The 17,816-nt window shown below is 43.9% G+C and overlaps 1 protein-coding gene and 1 long non-coding RNA gene across 16 annotated transcripts in view; one reads left to right on the top strand and one right to left on the bottom strand.

Annotated features, from left to right (window-relative positions):
- Positions 1–17,816, top strand: part of foxp2 (forkhead box P2) — a 119,614-nt gene that overhangs the window by 28,222 nt on the left and 73,576 nt on the right. For 3 of the 15 annotated variants that reach the window (XM_078941452.1, XM_023952096.2, XM_078941446.1), the window contains exon 1: positions 8,328–8,682. The exons of 6 other annotated variants lie outside the window; for them this stretch is intronic. Coding sequence is in view for 3 of the 9 variants with exons in the window: in XM_078941449.1 (XP_078797575.1) it covers positions 9,922–9,960 (39 nt within the window). In the remaining 6 variants the exon portion in view is untranslated. Of the gene's footprint in view, positions 1–8,327; positions 8,683–9,776; positions 9,961–17,816 lie in introns of those variants that run through there. 6 more of the 15 variants (XM_078941445.1, XM_078941444.1, XM_078941449.1 and 3 more) reach the window with 5 other exon arrangements.
- Positions 7,529–9,204, bottom strand: LOC105357034 (uncharacterized). The gene is made up of 2 exons (XR_911059.4): positions 8,969–9,204; positions 7,529–7,785 (listed from the first exon to the last, which is right to left on the bottom strand). It is a non-coding gene; the product is annotated as an uncharacterized LOC105357034 (long non-coding RNA).

Genomic DNA, 17,816 nt, shown 5'->3' with positions numbered 1-17,816 from the left:
TTCAAAAGAAATAGGCTCATGAATCTTGCTGTTCCAATTTAATGGAACGTACCTTTGAATGGCAGCGGGCGAGCGGCACATCATCAAAGTGAAACTTCCAAAGTTCCGCTTAACTTGTTGCTGAAATAGTTTCTCGTTTTTCAGAAAATTGCATTGCGCCAAGTTTTGAGAAGTGTATCGCGCAGGGAGGGGGGGTATCTTCCCTGAAGGAAAAAAAAATTGTCCATCGCATACTTGTCTTTAACCAAAGTGAAGCCCTCACTCACTTCAGGGGGAACATATGCTGTTTAGGAAGATATAAAGGAGTAATTTTATTACTCGGTACATCTCCCCTCAGAAGCCATTTCATTTCTCCTTTCAGCCTTCACAGAAGCCTTTATTTGATCTCATATTCCAGAGGATGACTGCCTCAAACCAGTAGGAGTCCGTTTATTTTCATTTGGAAAACACATTTAGTTTGGAAGGAATGGCAAAAGATTTAAGTTAAGAGCAGGGGGGAGGGAGGGCTCCAGTATGGTTGAGACCGAGGCCTGTCCCTCTGGATTTTATCGTCGTCCTGTCGGGATTGTTGGGGGGTCAAACAGCGGGGAAGGGAAAAAAAATCCTTTAAACGCTCCGCAATCTAGTGTCATCTGCCACAAATGCGCTGTCGTGGAGACGTGTTCAGGTGGCGAAGTCCAAACAGCTGGACACCATTTATTCGTTGCTTTGAAACCTCAGATCAGTAGAAAAAAAAGTGTGCCATTTATTAGCAGTTAGGCTGCACAGATGGAGCTGGTCACCTGAGAGGGAGACTTCCTCATAAAGCGGGACTTTTTACCATGCAGGGGAAGCCCAAATTTTTGTAGTTAAGTCTTAGTCGCAACTGTACTTACTAGAGGACATGGGCTGTCTGCAGCCGAAAAGTAGGCAAACTTGAACGAGGCATGCACGAAGTATGCCGTTTTGTGAGCCTGTAGAGCGAAAATATTCAAGCACTTTTTATTTTCTATGAGCAAGTGGTTGTAGTGAACACTTATGCAACAGGTAAGGGTGAAACAGTACAGATTTTTTATTTTTTTTCCGACCACCTCAAGGGGCCCATAAGTGCTTTTCATGTGTGAAGTGCACAATTCTTACGCACGACTTCAATCCTTAGCTTCACGCACACATGTCACAAATGTGAATGAGAAACACGTGTTTTGGGCTCCCAGGTTCAAAACTCTCACTTTCATTTGCAGCTACTCAAGATATGACCATTTTTGGACTCTACGAACTAAACTTGTGTTGAAAGCTAGAGGTAAAACTTTTACCAGTCAGGGGATCAGATGTGATATTGAGAAATGGATGGCGTCCTTTTCAAAACATGGAAGTGCAAACCGTTTGAAAATTGATCGTGGAAGAGAATTTAATAATCGTGGAATTAAATTACATCAAGTCGGTCAGATATCGGAACAGAGCTGTGAAAGAAAAGCCAGATAAAGCAAGATTCACGTACTTTGCACCGCTTTGAGATTTCGCAACCAACCTCTCCCAACTGTAGGTGGCAGACATGCGCTAGTAAACAGTGTTAAATCGCTCACCATAAGCGAGGGAGCTGTGAGCAGAAGGGAGGTTAATGCTGTTTGGCTGGTGGTGGATGTGTTCAATATAAACGGGCAGATATGATTGTCCACTAACTTATGAGTGTCGTTCTCAACAAACTGGGGTTGTGTTTTGCATAGCAGGTTCAGACATGTCCAATGGGGCTGCTACTGAGTAAGAGGATAGTAAATTAAGACTCGGGCTCAACGGTACTTGCCTGGATATTAGAGGGTGGCGATTTGCTATTAGTAATTGTGGCACTTTAGGTCTGCTATCGTGATATAGATGGCAGAGTATGGAACGGCCTGAAACTTGCGAATCGGCGCTCCCACCTTTGAGAAAGAGGCGCGTGTGTGTGTGTTTGAGGAGGAGAAGGGGAGGGGTAGTGGGCGCAGGTTGCGAGGTAAAACGGCGCACAGAGACCATTGCGCAACACCTGGATCCTCGGGGGGGCTTAAATTACTCAGCTCATCCTAATAATGTCATTCTTCACTAACTATTGCGGACATTTTTAATACTTGTCTGTATTTTCCATATACATTTATTTTTACGGTTGTTTAGTTGGTGATAGTAACGTATAAATAAAGACAGCAGGTAATGCAGGCTGGAAAACAGCTGCACTTTTTCACACCATAAATCAACAATAGATCATTTGTTTATGAAAATATTTAAGATTTTGGAGGATTTTATACTGTTGGTGGTGCACAAAATTAGGAAAATGCCAAATATAACAGGACCAAAGAAACACACACAGGACAAGAGACACACACAGGACCAAAGACACACACAGGACCAGAGACACACACAGGACCAGAGACACACTCAGGACCAGAGACACACACAGGACCAGAGACACACACACAGGACCAGAGACACACACACAGGACCAGAGACACACACACAGGACCAGAGACACACACACAGGAGCAAAGAGACATACAGGACCAGAGACACACACAGGACCAGAGACAGACACACAGGACCAGAGACACACACACAGGACCAGAGACACACACACAGGACCAGAGACACACACACAGGACCAAAGACACACACACAGGACCAGAGACACACTCACAGGACCAGAGACACACACACAGGACCTAAGACACACACACAGGACCAAAGACACACACACAGGACCAGAGACACACACACAGGACCAGAGACACACACACAGGACCAGAGACACACACACACACACACAGGACCTAAGACACACACACAGGACCAGAGACACACACACAGGACCAGAGACACACACACACACAGGACCTAAGACACACACACACACAGGACCAGAGACACACACACACACACAGGACCTAAGACACACACACAGGACCAGAGACACACACACACACAGGACCTAAGACACACACACAGGACCAGAGACTCTCACAGAACATCACACACCAAGCAGAAATAAACTTGTTGCTAAAAATTATGTCAGTTCAGCTCTAATAAAATGACAAAAGAGCAAAGAAAACGGAATAATTTGATGTATTATTTATAATTATTAATATTTCCTGGCTTTGTTTGTTCATATTTGAATAATTTTGACAGAATATATTTGTTGTTCTAGATTAATATTCCTGTCTGTTTTTATTCATATTTATGTTTAAAAAGTTAAAGTTAAGTTGAAGTTTTAACGGTTTAAAAGTTTAGCTTTAGTGTGTTCAATAAATGTTTATCTTGTTCAGCCCGCAAACTAAAGTGTGTTTTGGATTTAGGCCCCCTCTACAACTGAGTTTGACCCCCCCCGTAATACGAGTCTAGAAAATTCATGCATTTTTTTTTTTTTTGTGTAAAATGAGCAAATAAAAATAGGGTTAGCAAACAGGTCCTGTGGCGTTCTTCATACCACTTAGTGCCCATGAAATAGCCCTCAGTCTCAAAAAGGTTGGTGACCTTTGGCCTAGAGAAACCATGTGACAGCATCACCCAAATGACGTGTGTGCAACTTTTTAGTAGTCTTACAAATAATGATACACTTACCCCAGACATTACAATTTTGCATGCCATTTTCATGATGTCCCTTGAGGTGGTTGTAAGAGCCTTAACTGCAAGACACACCTGTGCTCCCCTTAAGATGTGGCAGCTTCTTTCTACGACCCTTTGCAGGCCCGGGCAACCCAAACACCCGCAGCACCTGTACAGCTCACCCCCCCGATACAGGTGCATGAAAAGCTTTTCTGTGACCTTCATCAATACCTCTCTGAGGTCTATACGTCCTATGTACATCTCTGTTCCCATGACGGCACAATGAAGACGTTGACTTCTTTGGAAGTCCCAAACAACAAAGACTTCTTCCTCCATGTCACTCCTCTTTTTTGATGGGAAGGGGGTAGAGCGCGCTCCTCTGGGCTCAGTTCCACACGTTCAATTACTTCCAGATATAATTCCTATCCTCCACCCTTCACCCTTAAATTAGCGCCGAGCAAAAATTAGGTTTGAATTAGTCGTTGGAATAGCTGGACTTCTTCATGTAACGAGATTATTTTCTTTGCTCAGATGCAATATTTCAGAATTAATTTTCCCAGGTCATTTGTATTAGCTGAACAGTGTTTTAGTCGTGAATGGATGTCGTTGTGTCAACAAGCCCCAAGGACTCAGAGCAGATCCACGTTCCAGGAGTTCAGCATCTCCGCTAATCCTGGAGAGTTTCCCCGTAAACTTTCCTTGTTACAGCAGTTTGCCAATATTGTTTGCGGTTCCATCCGGCATCAAAGTATTTTTCATGTCTACCTGTAAAGGCTCTGGCAGCGATCTTGGGGTGTTGGGTGGCGGTGAAAGCACATACAGGTGTTGTGCTCTTTTGACTGCCAGTGGAGCTTGTCTCGCTGCCGTTGAAGCGCGAGGCTGCGGTTCTGGGAATGATAATCTCTTTGGCAGAGCTGGAGCAGCGAGCTCCTCAGACATGACAGATCACTGTCATAAATGGGTGTCAAATGGATCCCTAACAGGAAATCAGAAAGCATGCAGCTATTAAATCTCACATTCTTTTGAGCTGCTATTTTATCCTGATGATATCTTAGCGGCGAAGGGGCGTCGAAAGAAAATATCAACAAGGAACATGCTCCTTTCTCCGTGCAGGAATTTAATTAAAGCACAGCTGTCTTTACTATATGATGATATCTGTAAAAAAAGAAAAACAGGGGGAGTTTCTTCGCCTCCACCCTTTCATCTAAATTCAATCTTCCATATAACAGGTAAACTGCTGTGAGCAGCACTTGCTTGTTTAAATTTCTCCATCTCAACCGAGCCTTTGATTTCAGCAACTCACCTAATTCAAACAGGCTTTTGAAGAAAAGGCATCTCTTTTTTGGGAGGGGTGGAGTTCAGCTGCGAATGGTGGTGGTGGTGGTAGTTAAGAGGCGGCGAGAGGAGTGCCAATTTAACCTGGAGTGCCTGTCGCTAGTTTACCAGCGCCTTCCTTTCAAGAGGCCAAGTCAGTGGACGGCTTCTGTGATTTTCCTATCGCTTTTATTTTTCTGCCTACCTGAAAGGTACCGTATTTTGTAAGTCGCTCTGATGTTGCAAGAGCCAAAAAATGCTTGACAAAGAAGAGAGAAATTATGCAAAAAAAAAAAGAGTACAAGTCCTACTTTTGGGAGAAATTTATTTGACAAAATACAAGAACAAGGATGGACATTTCATCCTAAAAGGCACAGCAAAAGAACAAATAATTAAGATAAACATAGCAAGTCAAGAAAACTCCTCATCACTTTAAATCACCTTATCATCTGTCGTTTTGCATTAACTCCACCAAGCCCGGCGTATGACTGAGCAGCACCTCTTCTTCTGCGTTGCTTTCAGTACCACATACCAATACATCACCTACAGTGCCCTCTAATGGTTGTTGCCATTTACTGGTGGGGGGGGCAAAGGTACTGTTAAAAGCTTTGAGAGGCACTGGTGGGACCCTGCTGAGTGCAATATGTGGCTCTATGTGGCGTGTGTTGACGTTTCTGGGTCCAGCATACGCGCAGTCCGGTTTATTTTCAATAGGAACCCGTGGCCAAAGTGCTGCCCCCCCCAACTGTTGATATTGAGTCAAGTAAACACTCTCAGGGATGTCCTGTTGGGAGCTCAGCCAAAGTCCCAAATGGAAGTCACATGTGCACACTCGCACAGGAAGGGCCACTTCACACCCACAGTGACTCATTCCACTATCACTACCCAATATCTTTTGATCTTTTCTGTCTTATTTCTACTATTTTTATAAAAATAAATGATAGGGCAGCTTTCGTTTATTTATTTTCTCCTTCCAGATTTATTTATCTACCTGCTTTTGTTTTAAATTATCGTCCACTTAATAAACATTTCACTAAGGGTTGCTGAATGCACCGTGCAGGGCAAGTTGCCATGGATACCCCTGGTGCTTAAGTACAGTATATTAAAACGGTGCTGCCTTTCAACCACTTACATAACCCCTGGTTCATAATGGCTTGTGCTCTAAGACCATCTGCAGCATAACGTGTCATCAACTTCGCCCAGGATTAAATTAAAGGTTCTCCTTCATTATTCCTAATTTGGCTCCTACTTATTTATGCGCTGGACTTTGTGCGCTGGCTTGTGCAACAATGGAGTGACAACATATGCACAACAATGCTGATTTTGGTTTAGCTCCAGTGTTTCCATTCTTCTGACAACGGTAACTCTTACAGGGAAAACCATAAGTGGAGAAAAGCAGCTTTGTAAATAATAAACACTTATCCGCATCAGAGGATTCACACTGATTGCTTAAACGTTCGAAGAATAACAGTAGATCGAAGTGTCGGCTGCGACATTTCTGGTGTCACAAGGGTCTTATTTTGTAGTTTTGGGGCTTTTATTTGAGGGTTTTTGACACTTTTAATGTTTACAGAGTTGAAACACTTGGCAGAACTGGAAAAGTGTATTTTTGTGCGTGTTTTTTTTTCCATAGCTTTTCCTATTCACCAATTTTCTTTTCTGATGGCTTCTGTTGGAGGGTTATTGATGGGTGGGTCACGTGATTGTGTGACTGACATACAACAGTGACTGTGACTTTGTGTAACACTCACGCTAACCCTCTCGTTAGCGTTTGTTAAGCGCCGTAAATTGCAGCGGAGCTGTTGGGATGACGCGCGTCGCCCGCCGCCACGCCGCTCATCCCCGGTCCACCCCCTCCCCTCCGTCAGCTGCTGCTCTTGCCACTGTTGTAATCAGCTGCTGCCACCGTCACCTCTCCCCGCTGCACCCCCCCCCCCCCACGGCCCTGCTGCCACCTCATCAAGACGCTGGTGGGCCTGCCTGTCTCTGTTGACCTTGGCAGCAGAGAAAGCCCTGGCAGCGCCGAAGGAGAGGTGAAGGGAGCAAACCCTCAGGGTGGAGGTGTGGGGGGAGCACAATTGTCCCAGATGTGGAATCGTTTCCCTTTTCCAGAGGCGGATGTTTCTTGTTTGTCTTTTTCAAGACTCTCTGAGTCGCTGAAGCTCCTAAAGTCTTAAAGGAGAGGGGAAAAGAAAAAAAAAACCAACAACCATAATGTTGGTGCTAAGAGCAATTAGCAGTCAGCGTCTGATGCTAGCCCCCTTTTGACTTTCCCCAGCACCGTCCCCCTCCTACATCCTATTATCTCCCCTCTTTTTTTTCTAACTAGCATCAACTCCCATTGTCTTTCTCACTTTGTCATTCTTGTTTAGTGTTTACCCCCCCACACACACAACCCACTAGCTTTAGTTGACACTAATGAAAACGCGACGTCTTTTTGCTCGTCTTAATGATGATATCACGCGGCTGAAAGAAGAAAAAAATGCCTTCGCTGGGTCGGGGGGAGATAATGTGCTATTCACAGCCTGTTAAATCACCGCCGCTGCCACCGGTTCAAGTGGTCTTTAGCCCCCCGTGTGAGGGGGAGCTCCACCATCTCCAAATAAATCAAAGTTCTCCACCGTTTTCTTACAAGTTCCTAAAGGTTTTTCAAGCTACAATGAAACACTTTCCAGGGGTTAATATTTTAATGAAAAAACACCAAAACGACTTATCTGGTTACACTGAAAATTGTGGATTAAAACAAGAAAATATTCCTCGTATGAAAATCTCCCATGTGGCTCTGCAAGCTGGTGGCAGATGGACCGGCTTTCCCCGCATCTGCCGCGCGCAGACCGGGGGCTTTGTACTCCTCTCTCATGGGGAGGACCGAGGCTTTCGTCTTGCCAGTGGATTCCTGTCTGCTGAAGCGACTAAGAAAAACATCTGTGGCATGCAAGAAAGAAAGGGGGGAGAGGAGAGAAAAGGAAAAAAAAAAAGAAATGACAAAAGGCAAACATCATTAGCCCGGACGGTTGCCTCTAGTTGTTGGGTTGTTTGTGGTAGAGGAAGCTGGTCCAGCTATCCTGCCTCTTTCTGGAACTTTACAAGTTTAGAAAATAAAAAATAAATAGCTTGGTTTTTTTTGTCACAAAATGTAAAAAAAAAGTTTTATTTCCACTTAATTTCCTAAACTTTTCCCCCAAAAAAGTTTCATTTTTACCTTTTTTTTTTTGTCTATGCTAGAGAGCATTCAGGTCTCTTAACAGCTTTGCACCGACTGTCCTCTTTTGCGTTTTCTGCATGAAAACCTGCACCCTGGCGGCATGCGGTGGTCTCCCTCCCATCTTGGATTCCTCCATAACACCCCCCCCCCCCTTTATTCCTCCTCATTTCTTTGCCAACTCTCGCCACCCTCCGCCCCCACTTCTTCTACCCCCCCTCCCTCCTCCTCCCCCTCATACCCCCCGATCAAGCCACTGGTTTTTGTGTACTATTGGTCCTCAGGCGTCAAAACAATACAGCGGGGCTGCCTGACTTGTTTTAATTAGGCAGCGCTGAAACGGCAACTGTCTCTCAGACGTGACCAGGCAGAGGTGCTCTCCCCTCTCACTACTGTAAATACCGCTGTAAATACTTCTCTGCTGATGCCTTTGACAGTAAGCGCCCGCTAGTTACTCTCTCCTCCTCACTTTTTCTTTATTTTTTTTCTCCTCCTTTTTTGGCATTTTCCAGCCTCTCCGCTTTCAACGCAGCCATGCTGTCAGGTTTCTGAGAATACTTTTTTGTATTTTTTTGCCAAATGCTCCTCACAGAGGAGAGTGGATCTTTTCTGTTTAAAAGGTAGGTCATTCTTTTGTTTGTTTGTTTTTTTTTGTTTTTTTTTTGGGACTTTTTGTGGGACTTTATTTTTGGAGACGTGTGCTGCTTGTTGTGGTCGGTGCTTCGGGAACGGCGTGGATGTGCCTAATTGTTTTTTAAGTGTCCTTTCTGTGGGAGCGCGGCGTTCGGATGTGGACTCAGCCTTCCGCTAATCCTATTCTCCACACACGCACACTTTTGACATGCACACAATCGGAGCTGAAAGGGAAAGCGCCGAACTGCACGGAATAAAGCCAGGCACACATACCTTTGTGACGGGGAAAGCTCTCTTAGCAGCGGTCCTCCAGCTCCTCGCGGCTCGCCGCGCAGAAGTGCGGCGAGCGGTCCGGCAGCGCTGTGCGTTTGCGCAGAGAGAGTGTGAGAGTTTTTAGTTTGTGGTTGTTAGTTAAGCGGATGTGCGATTACAGCAGCCGCCGCGGCGTTCCTGGTAAGCAGGCGGAGAGCCGGCGAGCTTCCTGCGACCAGCCACAGCAGTCCCCGTATGAAGATCCCCACACATACACACACACACACACGCGCGCGCGCACCATCGCTCTGTCTCACACAGGACCCACCCACACTCACAGAGGACCTGCACACACACACACACACACACACATTTCTGGACCCTACCAAAAAAGTTTTTTTTTTAAACCAAATCGAATTTGTTGTCATATTTTAGTTTAGAAAATCAAATGAAAAAGTTTTTTTTTTCTTTTTGAAAAATTGTAATAGAAAAACTTTGATGGAGAGAAAAAAAAAGGATTTCCATTTGACCCTCAAACACACACATAGTCCATTCTCTGCCCTAACTCAAGCTTCCTCTGTCCGACCCGCATGGGGGCCCCCAGCCTGTAATTACAGCAGTGACAAGTGGAAATGATAGAATAATTGTTAGAAGCAGTGGCGGGCGCTCTTTCTTTCTTTTCTTTCTATTTTTTCCCTTCTTTTTTCAATGGGGGCAAGGGTGATTTAAGTCCACAGGAACGGCACAATGGTGGCGGGAGAGAGAAACAGCTGGGGGGGCGGGGGCTGGGGTGGCGAAGTGTGTGTGTGTATAGTGGTGGTGGTTTTGGTGGTGTTGGTGGGGGGGTGGCTTGTTTATGATGCCATTCCCCATAAACAGGGCTGAAGTGATGACACAGATAGTGTTGCCTCTTCACACGGTGACACCAGTCGACTGGCTGCAACAGCCCCTCGCCGCTAGCTGAGGCAACTTCCATGGTCGAGACCCCCCCCCCCCTGGCACTCAACTTTCAGGTAAAAAAAAAAAAAAAAAGAGTCAGGCCCACTCTGTCCATCCATCCGTTCATCCATCCATCCATTCATCCTCTTGTCATTCACACTTCAGGGTTTAGTGGTTGTTTTATTGTGGAGTGGCGTCTCCGTCCGTCCTTCTCCCCGTTGGTTCGTCCCTCTGTGTAGCCGCTCAGCGTTGGTCTGCAGGCTCTCCTAATCTGCTGCTTAATTAGAGCTGATGAATGGCTGCATGTGTGCGCGCGTGTGCGTGCACGGCTTTGTGTGCGCGTGAAGCGTTCGATCAGTGACTCTCAGATGTGACGGTTTGATGCAAACCTATAATCAACGCTGGTTAAAATTAAACCTTAGCAAAAAAAAAACAATTTCTAGCAATCAAATATTCATTCAGATGTATGTGTGTGTGTGTTTTTTTCTTTTTTTTTGGGGGGGGGGTAAAGCTTTTTGCTAAAGTTTGACTTGTTTATTTTTTCTTCAGAAATCCACAAAAGAAAAAAAACTCTGGGAATAGATGTTTAGTTTGAAAAGGCAGGAGGTCACAAGGCAGATAATTGCCGAAGCACTAATTATCTTTATCAAAGGCGCGCGGGATCATTTGTTTACTTAAATATTGATGAGGGTGAGTAAGGCATGGTATTGGGCTATTGTGGGCATATTATTAACATTTCATAAAGCTTTGTGGAGGAATGCGAAAGGGACCCCTCTTCATAATTTAATACCCTAATGCATAATGAGCTATGTGATTAGCTCACACGGAGAATTGGCCAAACTCCATTTTTGAAGGCAGATAATTTACATTGTTCTCTAGAGTCTGCCTTTCTAATAGCTTCTTTAGCTCAATAAAATTAAATGCTACACATTTTATATTTCAGCTTACAAATCCCCCTGGCAGTATACAGCTTTTTATAAAAAAAAATTCTCTCTCTCTCTCTCTTATTTTATAAAATCAAAGGTTGGGGTTAACTTTCAAAATAAAACACATGTTTACCTACATGTTTTATTTAGAATGCACACTTGCCAATTAACACCGTTCATTAGCCGAGCAGCGCTATTTGTTTTGAAAGTTTAACCAATCACTTTGTTATGCTAATTGTGATATAATTTAATTTGAGTTCCCATAATGATGATGCCGGCTATTATCCACATAAATGATGCAGTTAAGCAGCATGGCCTCATTTGCATGTGCTTGAAGGGAAGAGAGGCTGAAGAAGGGAGGAAAAAAAAAGAAGGGAAGCCAGCTCTCCGGATCACTCTGCGTTCATTTTCCACCTCTGTTCACTCCTGCCCTTTGGGTCTTCCTGTTCTGTCACCGACTGTCGATGATCAGCACTTTTAGATGCTTTTTTTTTTTTTTTTTTTGTCGGCTCACGCATTCCAAGAATTGCAATTTAGTGGAATTTTAAAAAACTGAAAATATTAGGCTATTAAGAAAATGCAAATGGCGATACATCAGACATCACACGGCCCGTTGTTAGCGGCCCTGTTTGAGACATCTGGAGGTGTGTATTTCTAGTTTTTTTTTTCCTGTTACTTTGCCCTGATTGATCATTTTTTTATTAATATGGTCTAATGGAAATACAGAAATGTACATTTTTATTAATTGCTTTTTTGTTTATTTAGAGCATCCTCTAGAATGTTTTATAACTTTATGTAAAAGTGTGACAAAGCCGAGGTTAAAGACGGCTCATTATCCGCTGCGTCGTAGGTGCGGCTTTTTGTAATTTCTCCTCCGGAAAGATGATTTCTTCTTCTTCTCCTGAGCACCCCCCCCCCCTCCTCTTCATCGTCTTGCTTTTATGCTTCTAATTGGTTACATAAATCTTGTCTGGTATGAATGAGGAATGTTGCGGTGTTGTCAACCGCAATCTTCACCCTTATTTACCAATTCATTAAGATCTATCGATGCAGGACTGCTGAGAGGGAATGACAACATCAATCAGAGCTACAGACATAATGGCCCTAATCAACCAGAAATAACTGGAAACGTCACAATGAGATATGTGTGCCGAGCCGCGGCGGCCGCCTCAACCCCCCCCCTTCACTACACGCTCCGTCCGCTGGATCTGCCCCCGCCGTGCAAAGCTCCGGAGAATCGGCCGGTACATCCAACTGCTCTTGGCTCAGTTTGGTTCTCCTCCTCCCCCGACGAGCGACTCTGTTCTAACGCCCGCTTTGTCATCCGGATTTCTGGTCCGAGTGGTCCCCATCCCAGCCTGGGCTGGAACCCCCCCACCCCCAACCCCTTCTATAAGTACAGTAACGTAGGGAGCACCCCGCTCCACGGCGCACCTCCTCTAAAGTCCTGATAAAGATGATTGGATGAGACAATGAGGCCTCCCCTCTTTATAGGTCAATTAGCTCTGATTAGGTGGGCTGAGTTAATTAACGGAATTGGCAAATATGCAAATGAGAGCCGACTGACGGGATTTCGTCACTGTCTCGCTCACCCACAGCGGCGGGGCTGTCTGCCTCAGCAGAACAAGGTTGTCTGTGGGGTAACATGGAAATGATATGGGTCGAGCCAGAACGCAGGAGAGAACTCTCTCCTCCTCCTCATCCTCCTCCTCCTCCTCGTCTGTCTGTGAGGGTTTCACCACATAAAAAAAAACTCCACAAATGCCTAATTATAAACCAAAACTCACACATTTTCCATTCAATTCTACAATATTTGAATCTTTAATTCCTTTTTTGTGAATTCTACACACTGCAAAAAAGAGGGTAGCCTCAAAATAGAACACTAAAAAGTAGTAAAAGTATTTGTCCAAGCATCTAGTCATTTTAACCTAAGAAATCTTAAGAAAGATTGAAATACTGAAATAGAAACAATGAGTTCCACACTTTTTTTCCAAATGGAAAAAAAGCCAAAAAGGTAACTTTGAGTTAAAAATTACTTCAGTTTGAATGCTGTACAGCCCAATGATGAGTTGTTTTGCAAATTCTAGGCAAAATGGTTTGCATTTCTAGTATTTTTGTACTGTACTTCCTTGTGATTACAGTGACAAAAAACTACTGTAGTAAGTGGAAATGACTCATTTTAGAACAAAACGGGAACAAAATTCAAAAACGATCCGAGTTAAGTTGGTCCATCTTAATAAATCCTCATAAAATCTAAAACTAGCCCTAATTTTAAGAGCAGAAATCTACATCTTTGTTTCCAAAATGTTTTCCAATGTGAGTTTTCAACTTTAACTGAACTTTAAAATAACATCCTCAAGATTGCATCCAAGAAAAATTCAAATAAATTACATTTTCCTGTTGTGAAGAGTTTGGAGAAAAAGGATCTCGACTCCTTTTCATAATAGTTTTCTTATCCTAGATCTTACTTATTAAAAAAAAATCTCAACTGTGCTCATTTTTAGAAAAGCTTGGAAAGGTGTAGCACAAGAATTAAGTTAAAACAACGTAAAAGCAGCTAAAATACACTGTAAAACAGGCCTTGTAGAAATAAATAAATAATCTTACCCCATCTGCAAATTTTCTAAAAAAAAACGCAGAAAAATCTACTTTCTTGATTGAAAATAAGACAATTTTTCTAGAAACAAGTGTCTTTTATTTTCTTTAGATTCCATTTTTGCATTGTATCTTGTATGAAAAAACAAGGGTTTAAATCTTTGCAAGAAGAAAATAGTTTTTCTGCGCAGACGTTAAATTTCACAGCTAAGATTCTGGATTCAGACCGTCGAACACACTTCACACATTTTCCCTTTTCTGCTCCCCTCCAACACACGCCGGCGCCTTCGCCATGGCAAATAGTCCGCCTTTTTATCTTTTCTCTGTCTCATCTCCTTATTGTAAATAGAAGAGAATTAAGTTCTGAACATTTGTGAATGAATGCCTCCTATCACAGAACTACAGTTTATTGTCACCTCAAATAAAGAATTGAAATATGACTGAGGGTTTTCTCAGTGTGGGGGGCTCATTGGACAGGAGATAACCACATTTGATTCTGTTGCATTGAATAATGTTAATCCGACAAAAAAAAAGTCTATTATTCATATTCATCTCTTTTCATTTGGCCCCACTTCTGATTTTGTAAATATGATTTTTTCAGCTCCTTTTTTTTTTTCCTCCTCAAAGCAATCTTTATTCACCAGTGAAGCACTTTTGAAATTCCTCTGTCTGTGAGCAGAAACTATTACCACACACAGGTTTATAAGAAGTAATCATTAATGCTCTTTTATGGCGCTCTTTTTAGTGCCAGAAAGGAAGCTTTTAACTCCGAGGCTCGGCAGCGTTGCTCGCCTTTTTGCTTAATCCGAGAGGTTTTTTTTTCACCCAACGTAGTCGTCCGAGTGGTCTTATTATTTTTCATTTTTCATATTTCCGGCCCAAAAATTCCTTAAGGTGTCCCAGCGATTGTCAGGAAATAATTCCACACAAGCAATCACAGCAGTTTAGCAACAATTTCAACAAGTCCCAAAACTTTATCTTTCCAGGACTTTGATTTCAACATTTTTATTTTTTTTGACTTTGAGGCATCATTTTTTTACCCCCTTCGGTGGCATTTTGATTTATTAAGCAATCTGAATTATTGAACACGTGCGCTGCCGCTCCCGCACACTTACTTCTTTATTTTGCATGCGCTGGAACTTATGGCAATGATGAATTAATTTCACTCAAGCACAGAATCTGTGATTATTTCAAATGGTAACCATATCTCAACCTGATCAGAGAGCAGTGAGGGGTCGGCCGACTGTGAAATGTAATTCCTATTATTTTCCTTTTTTTTTTTTTTCTTAAAATATTTTTTTTATCTCACAAACCAAAAGAACTCCGACCACATTTACCCGATTCCCCCCCTCCCCTCTTTTGTGCCGTGCTAATGAAAATATTTAGTGAAAGTCATGCATTGACGAGGAGGAAATGGATCGGCGGTTTCTTGTAGACAAAGTGTCTGAAGGTGGATCACTGGGAGATGGAATCAGCTGCGACGAATTCCTCCGTGCTCCTGCATCAGGGCCGGAGCAACGGCAAACGGTGCGTCCCCCCCCCCTCCCCCCCCCTCCTCTGGATGGATGGATGGCCAGTGTCATAGTGTGTGTTTACTGCACATGATAGAGCGGGAGACAGGCCAGGTAATGAGGCTACATTAAGGGCTTTTAGAGCTCGCAAACAAAGATGGAGGGCTGCTTCTCCCAAGCCCCCCCCCCCTACTTTTTTTTAATGACAGGTGAGTGTATATATATGTGCGCACGGAGAAAGCAAGCGTGCACGCCTGTGAGGCGATGAAAGCCTCTTTCTTCCACGTTTGTTGTGTCACTTCAGAGAAGAAAGAGGAGAAATTCACCTGATGTTTGGGCCAAACGCCTTCATGGGGCAGACGGATCCGGGAGGTCCGAGGGTAAATATTTGGAATGGCGAGCAACTATGATCGCGCAAAGAAAGAGACGAAAGGTTTTTTTCATCGGATCGCAGATTGAGGGCTTTAAAGGAAGTCATCAGTGATGATCTCCGTCGATCTTCACAACTATCATCCTCCCTGCCTAAGCTACACATCTGCTGAATTACCAGCAGGTAATGACAGCCTTCCTCCCTGCTTCCGATCACAATAATAAGTGGTGTAGGTTCTCCCTCATTGGAAGATTAGGGTTGGAGGAAACGCCACCAAATAGCGGAGTGAAGATACTGGCAATTGCTGAACACAAACACACACACACACACACACACACACAAGCGAGGCCAGGGCCGGCAGCTTCACTCAGGCGGCGTCAAATGAGAAGCGCCCCGGCAGATATTGTAGCTGTAGGTGGCGTTGCTCTTTCCAGCCCAGTTGGTTGAAGGGAGCCCGAGCGGCGATCAGCCGGCCCCTTCGGGGACAGGAGGGGGCAGGACTTGTGCAGACACAAATGGAGATCTATCGCCGGGATGCAGTCACACCCTCAGGTGCGGAGCGTTGTCACTCCCCCGTCTCTTCCTCTCCAGCATTGTGTGACAGTTCCATCACAACCGGCGTCTTGAGCTGCAGCCCGGTCGGCCCCTCACCACCGCAGCCCGACGGTGGTTCTAATTGACATTCTAATTGGCAGATTTGAATGCCGCCTTTAGACGGCTAATTAATTTATCTCACCGCTGTCATTAAGGTTAAAACACCATCTGATCTCCTGGAATACACTTTGCATATATCTGCATTATCATCGCGTCGCAGACAGACGCGCCAACACAGATTGCAGTTTTCAACGATTAGATCATTTTATTGTAATTATTTTTTTCCACATTTATCTACGCTAAAGAAGGGTTTTATATGAGAAAAACTAGTGATGTGCAATATTAGTCATCAAGCATTGGGTTATGACTTAGGACGCATCATTTCACCGCAAAACATCAACATAATTTAAACTGCACGTTATCGCAGTAGGGGACAGGTAAGAAGTTGTGTGTCGGCGAAACGGACCAAAGAACAATTATTGACCTTTCTGCTGGTACTGGCCAAAAACTACAACAATGCATGTTGTTTCCTCTGTCTCTGTATGTGTGTAAACACTTAAGGTTGGCCGTTTACGTGATATTGCGATGTCGATACATTTTCCATTTATTGTTCAGGCTTAGTTTAAATAGCATTTTTCTTTAAATCTGTACCCCCCCCCCCCCCCCCCCCCCCCCTTTACCTTCCAAGTTCTCCCAACATCCATTGAAGGAAAGTCTGGGAAAGATCTCCATTAGAATGTTCATAAAATGGTAGTAAAGGCAATCAGACAGTCTTTCTCTGAATATTTTAAACATTGGGCATGTAAAATTTATGCCTAATTTGAATACTTATTAGCCGGCTGATCTCAGCTCCAGCCTTGAGTTTCTTATGCAGAGATTCATCACCGGATTGGATGTCACATTGTGCCAACCCCCCCCCCCCCCCCCCCCTTTTTTTTTCCACCAACTTCCTCCCTCCCACTCCGTCTTACTCTCTTATTCTTTCCCACTGTCTTCCTCCATCATCCCCCCCACCCCGTCTTTCCTTTCTCTGGTCTTTTTTTTTTCTTTCTTTCTTTCTCCCTCCGTCTTTTCTTTCGCTCTCCGTCAGCGGCGAGCTGTTAAAACACAGGCCTGTTTGTTCACAAGCACGCCTCGTCCTGGCCTCTTCCCTTATTTACCGGCGTCCCGGGCAGCTGTCGCCCTGCTCTGTGTAATAGCTCTGCCCTGTTTGTTCTCTCCCCACCACCACCACCCCACCCCTTCGCCCAGATCCTGTTTATCCTGGCTGTGGACATCCTTTTAACAGGCCCGTCCCGCGTCTGCCACTCGTCAAACACGGAAGCACACAAACACGGGACGGCCCCGCACTTCTAATAAAGTGCTGTTTGCAGGGCCAAAGGATTCGCATCGGCTCCCACCAACACACATGCGTTGCTCCTCCCAGTGAATACGATTTCCAACTATTTTTAATGATTATACAGAATATAAACTGTTGCAGAGAATTTTTAAAAAATATTTAGGATGTTTTCCCAAAAACAGACGCCACCGAATCCATCATGGTGGATTTGGAAGTCTTTTATTTGTTGGGAGAAATGCTCCTCTCTGCCCTCAGTGAAGGTGCAGAGGGCATTAATGTAGGGGATAAAGATAAAACATTTATTACTGGAAAGAGAGGTGCTTATATGCATAATTTATGCCGTTTTAGCACAATCATTAGTGGGATTCAGAGCAGTGTTTTTCCCCCTTTTTTTCATCAGTCTCTGAGCAGTTCCTCCTATAAAGAGATGACAGATTTAACTCGGCCTCTTAAATTTATTTACAGTTGTTCATTTTTCCTTATTTTTTTTTTTTGCTCTTGTTGTTTTGTCTAATAAATCCACCGCCCAGGGAAGTTAGATTGCAGCTTTAATTTCACAGAGGGGAGATAGTTTTTCAAAAAAAAAAAAAAAAGT

The sequence above is a fragment of the Oryzias latipes genome, chromosome 23 (assembly GCF_053564925.1).
Source record: "Oryzias latipes strain Hd-rR chromosome 23, Olatipes_Hd-rR_3.1".
Lineage (NCBI taxonomy): Eukaryota > Metazoa > Chordata > Actinopteri > Beloniformes > Adrianichthyidae > Oryzias > Oryzias latipes.
The sequence above is the reverse complement of the archived record's forward strand: the minus strand, read 5'-3'. Positions and strand labels throughout refer to the sequence as shown.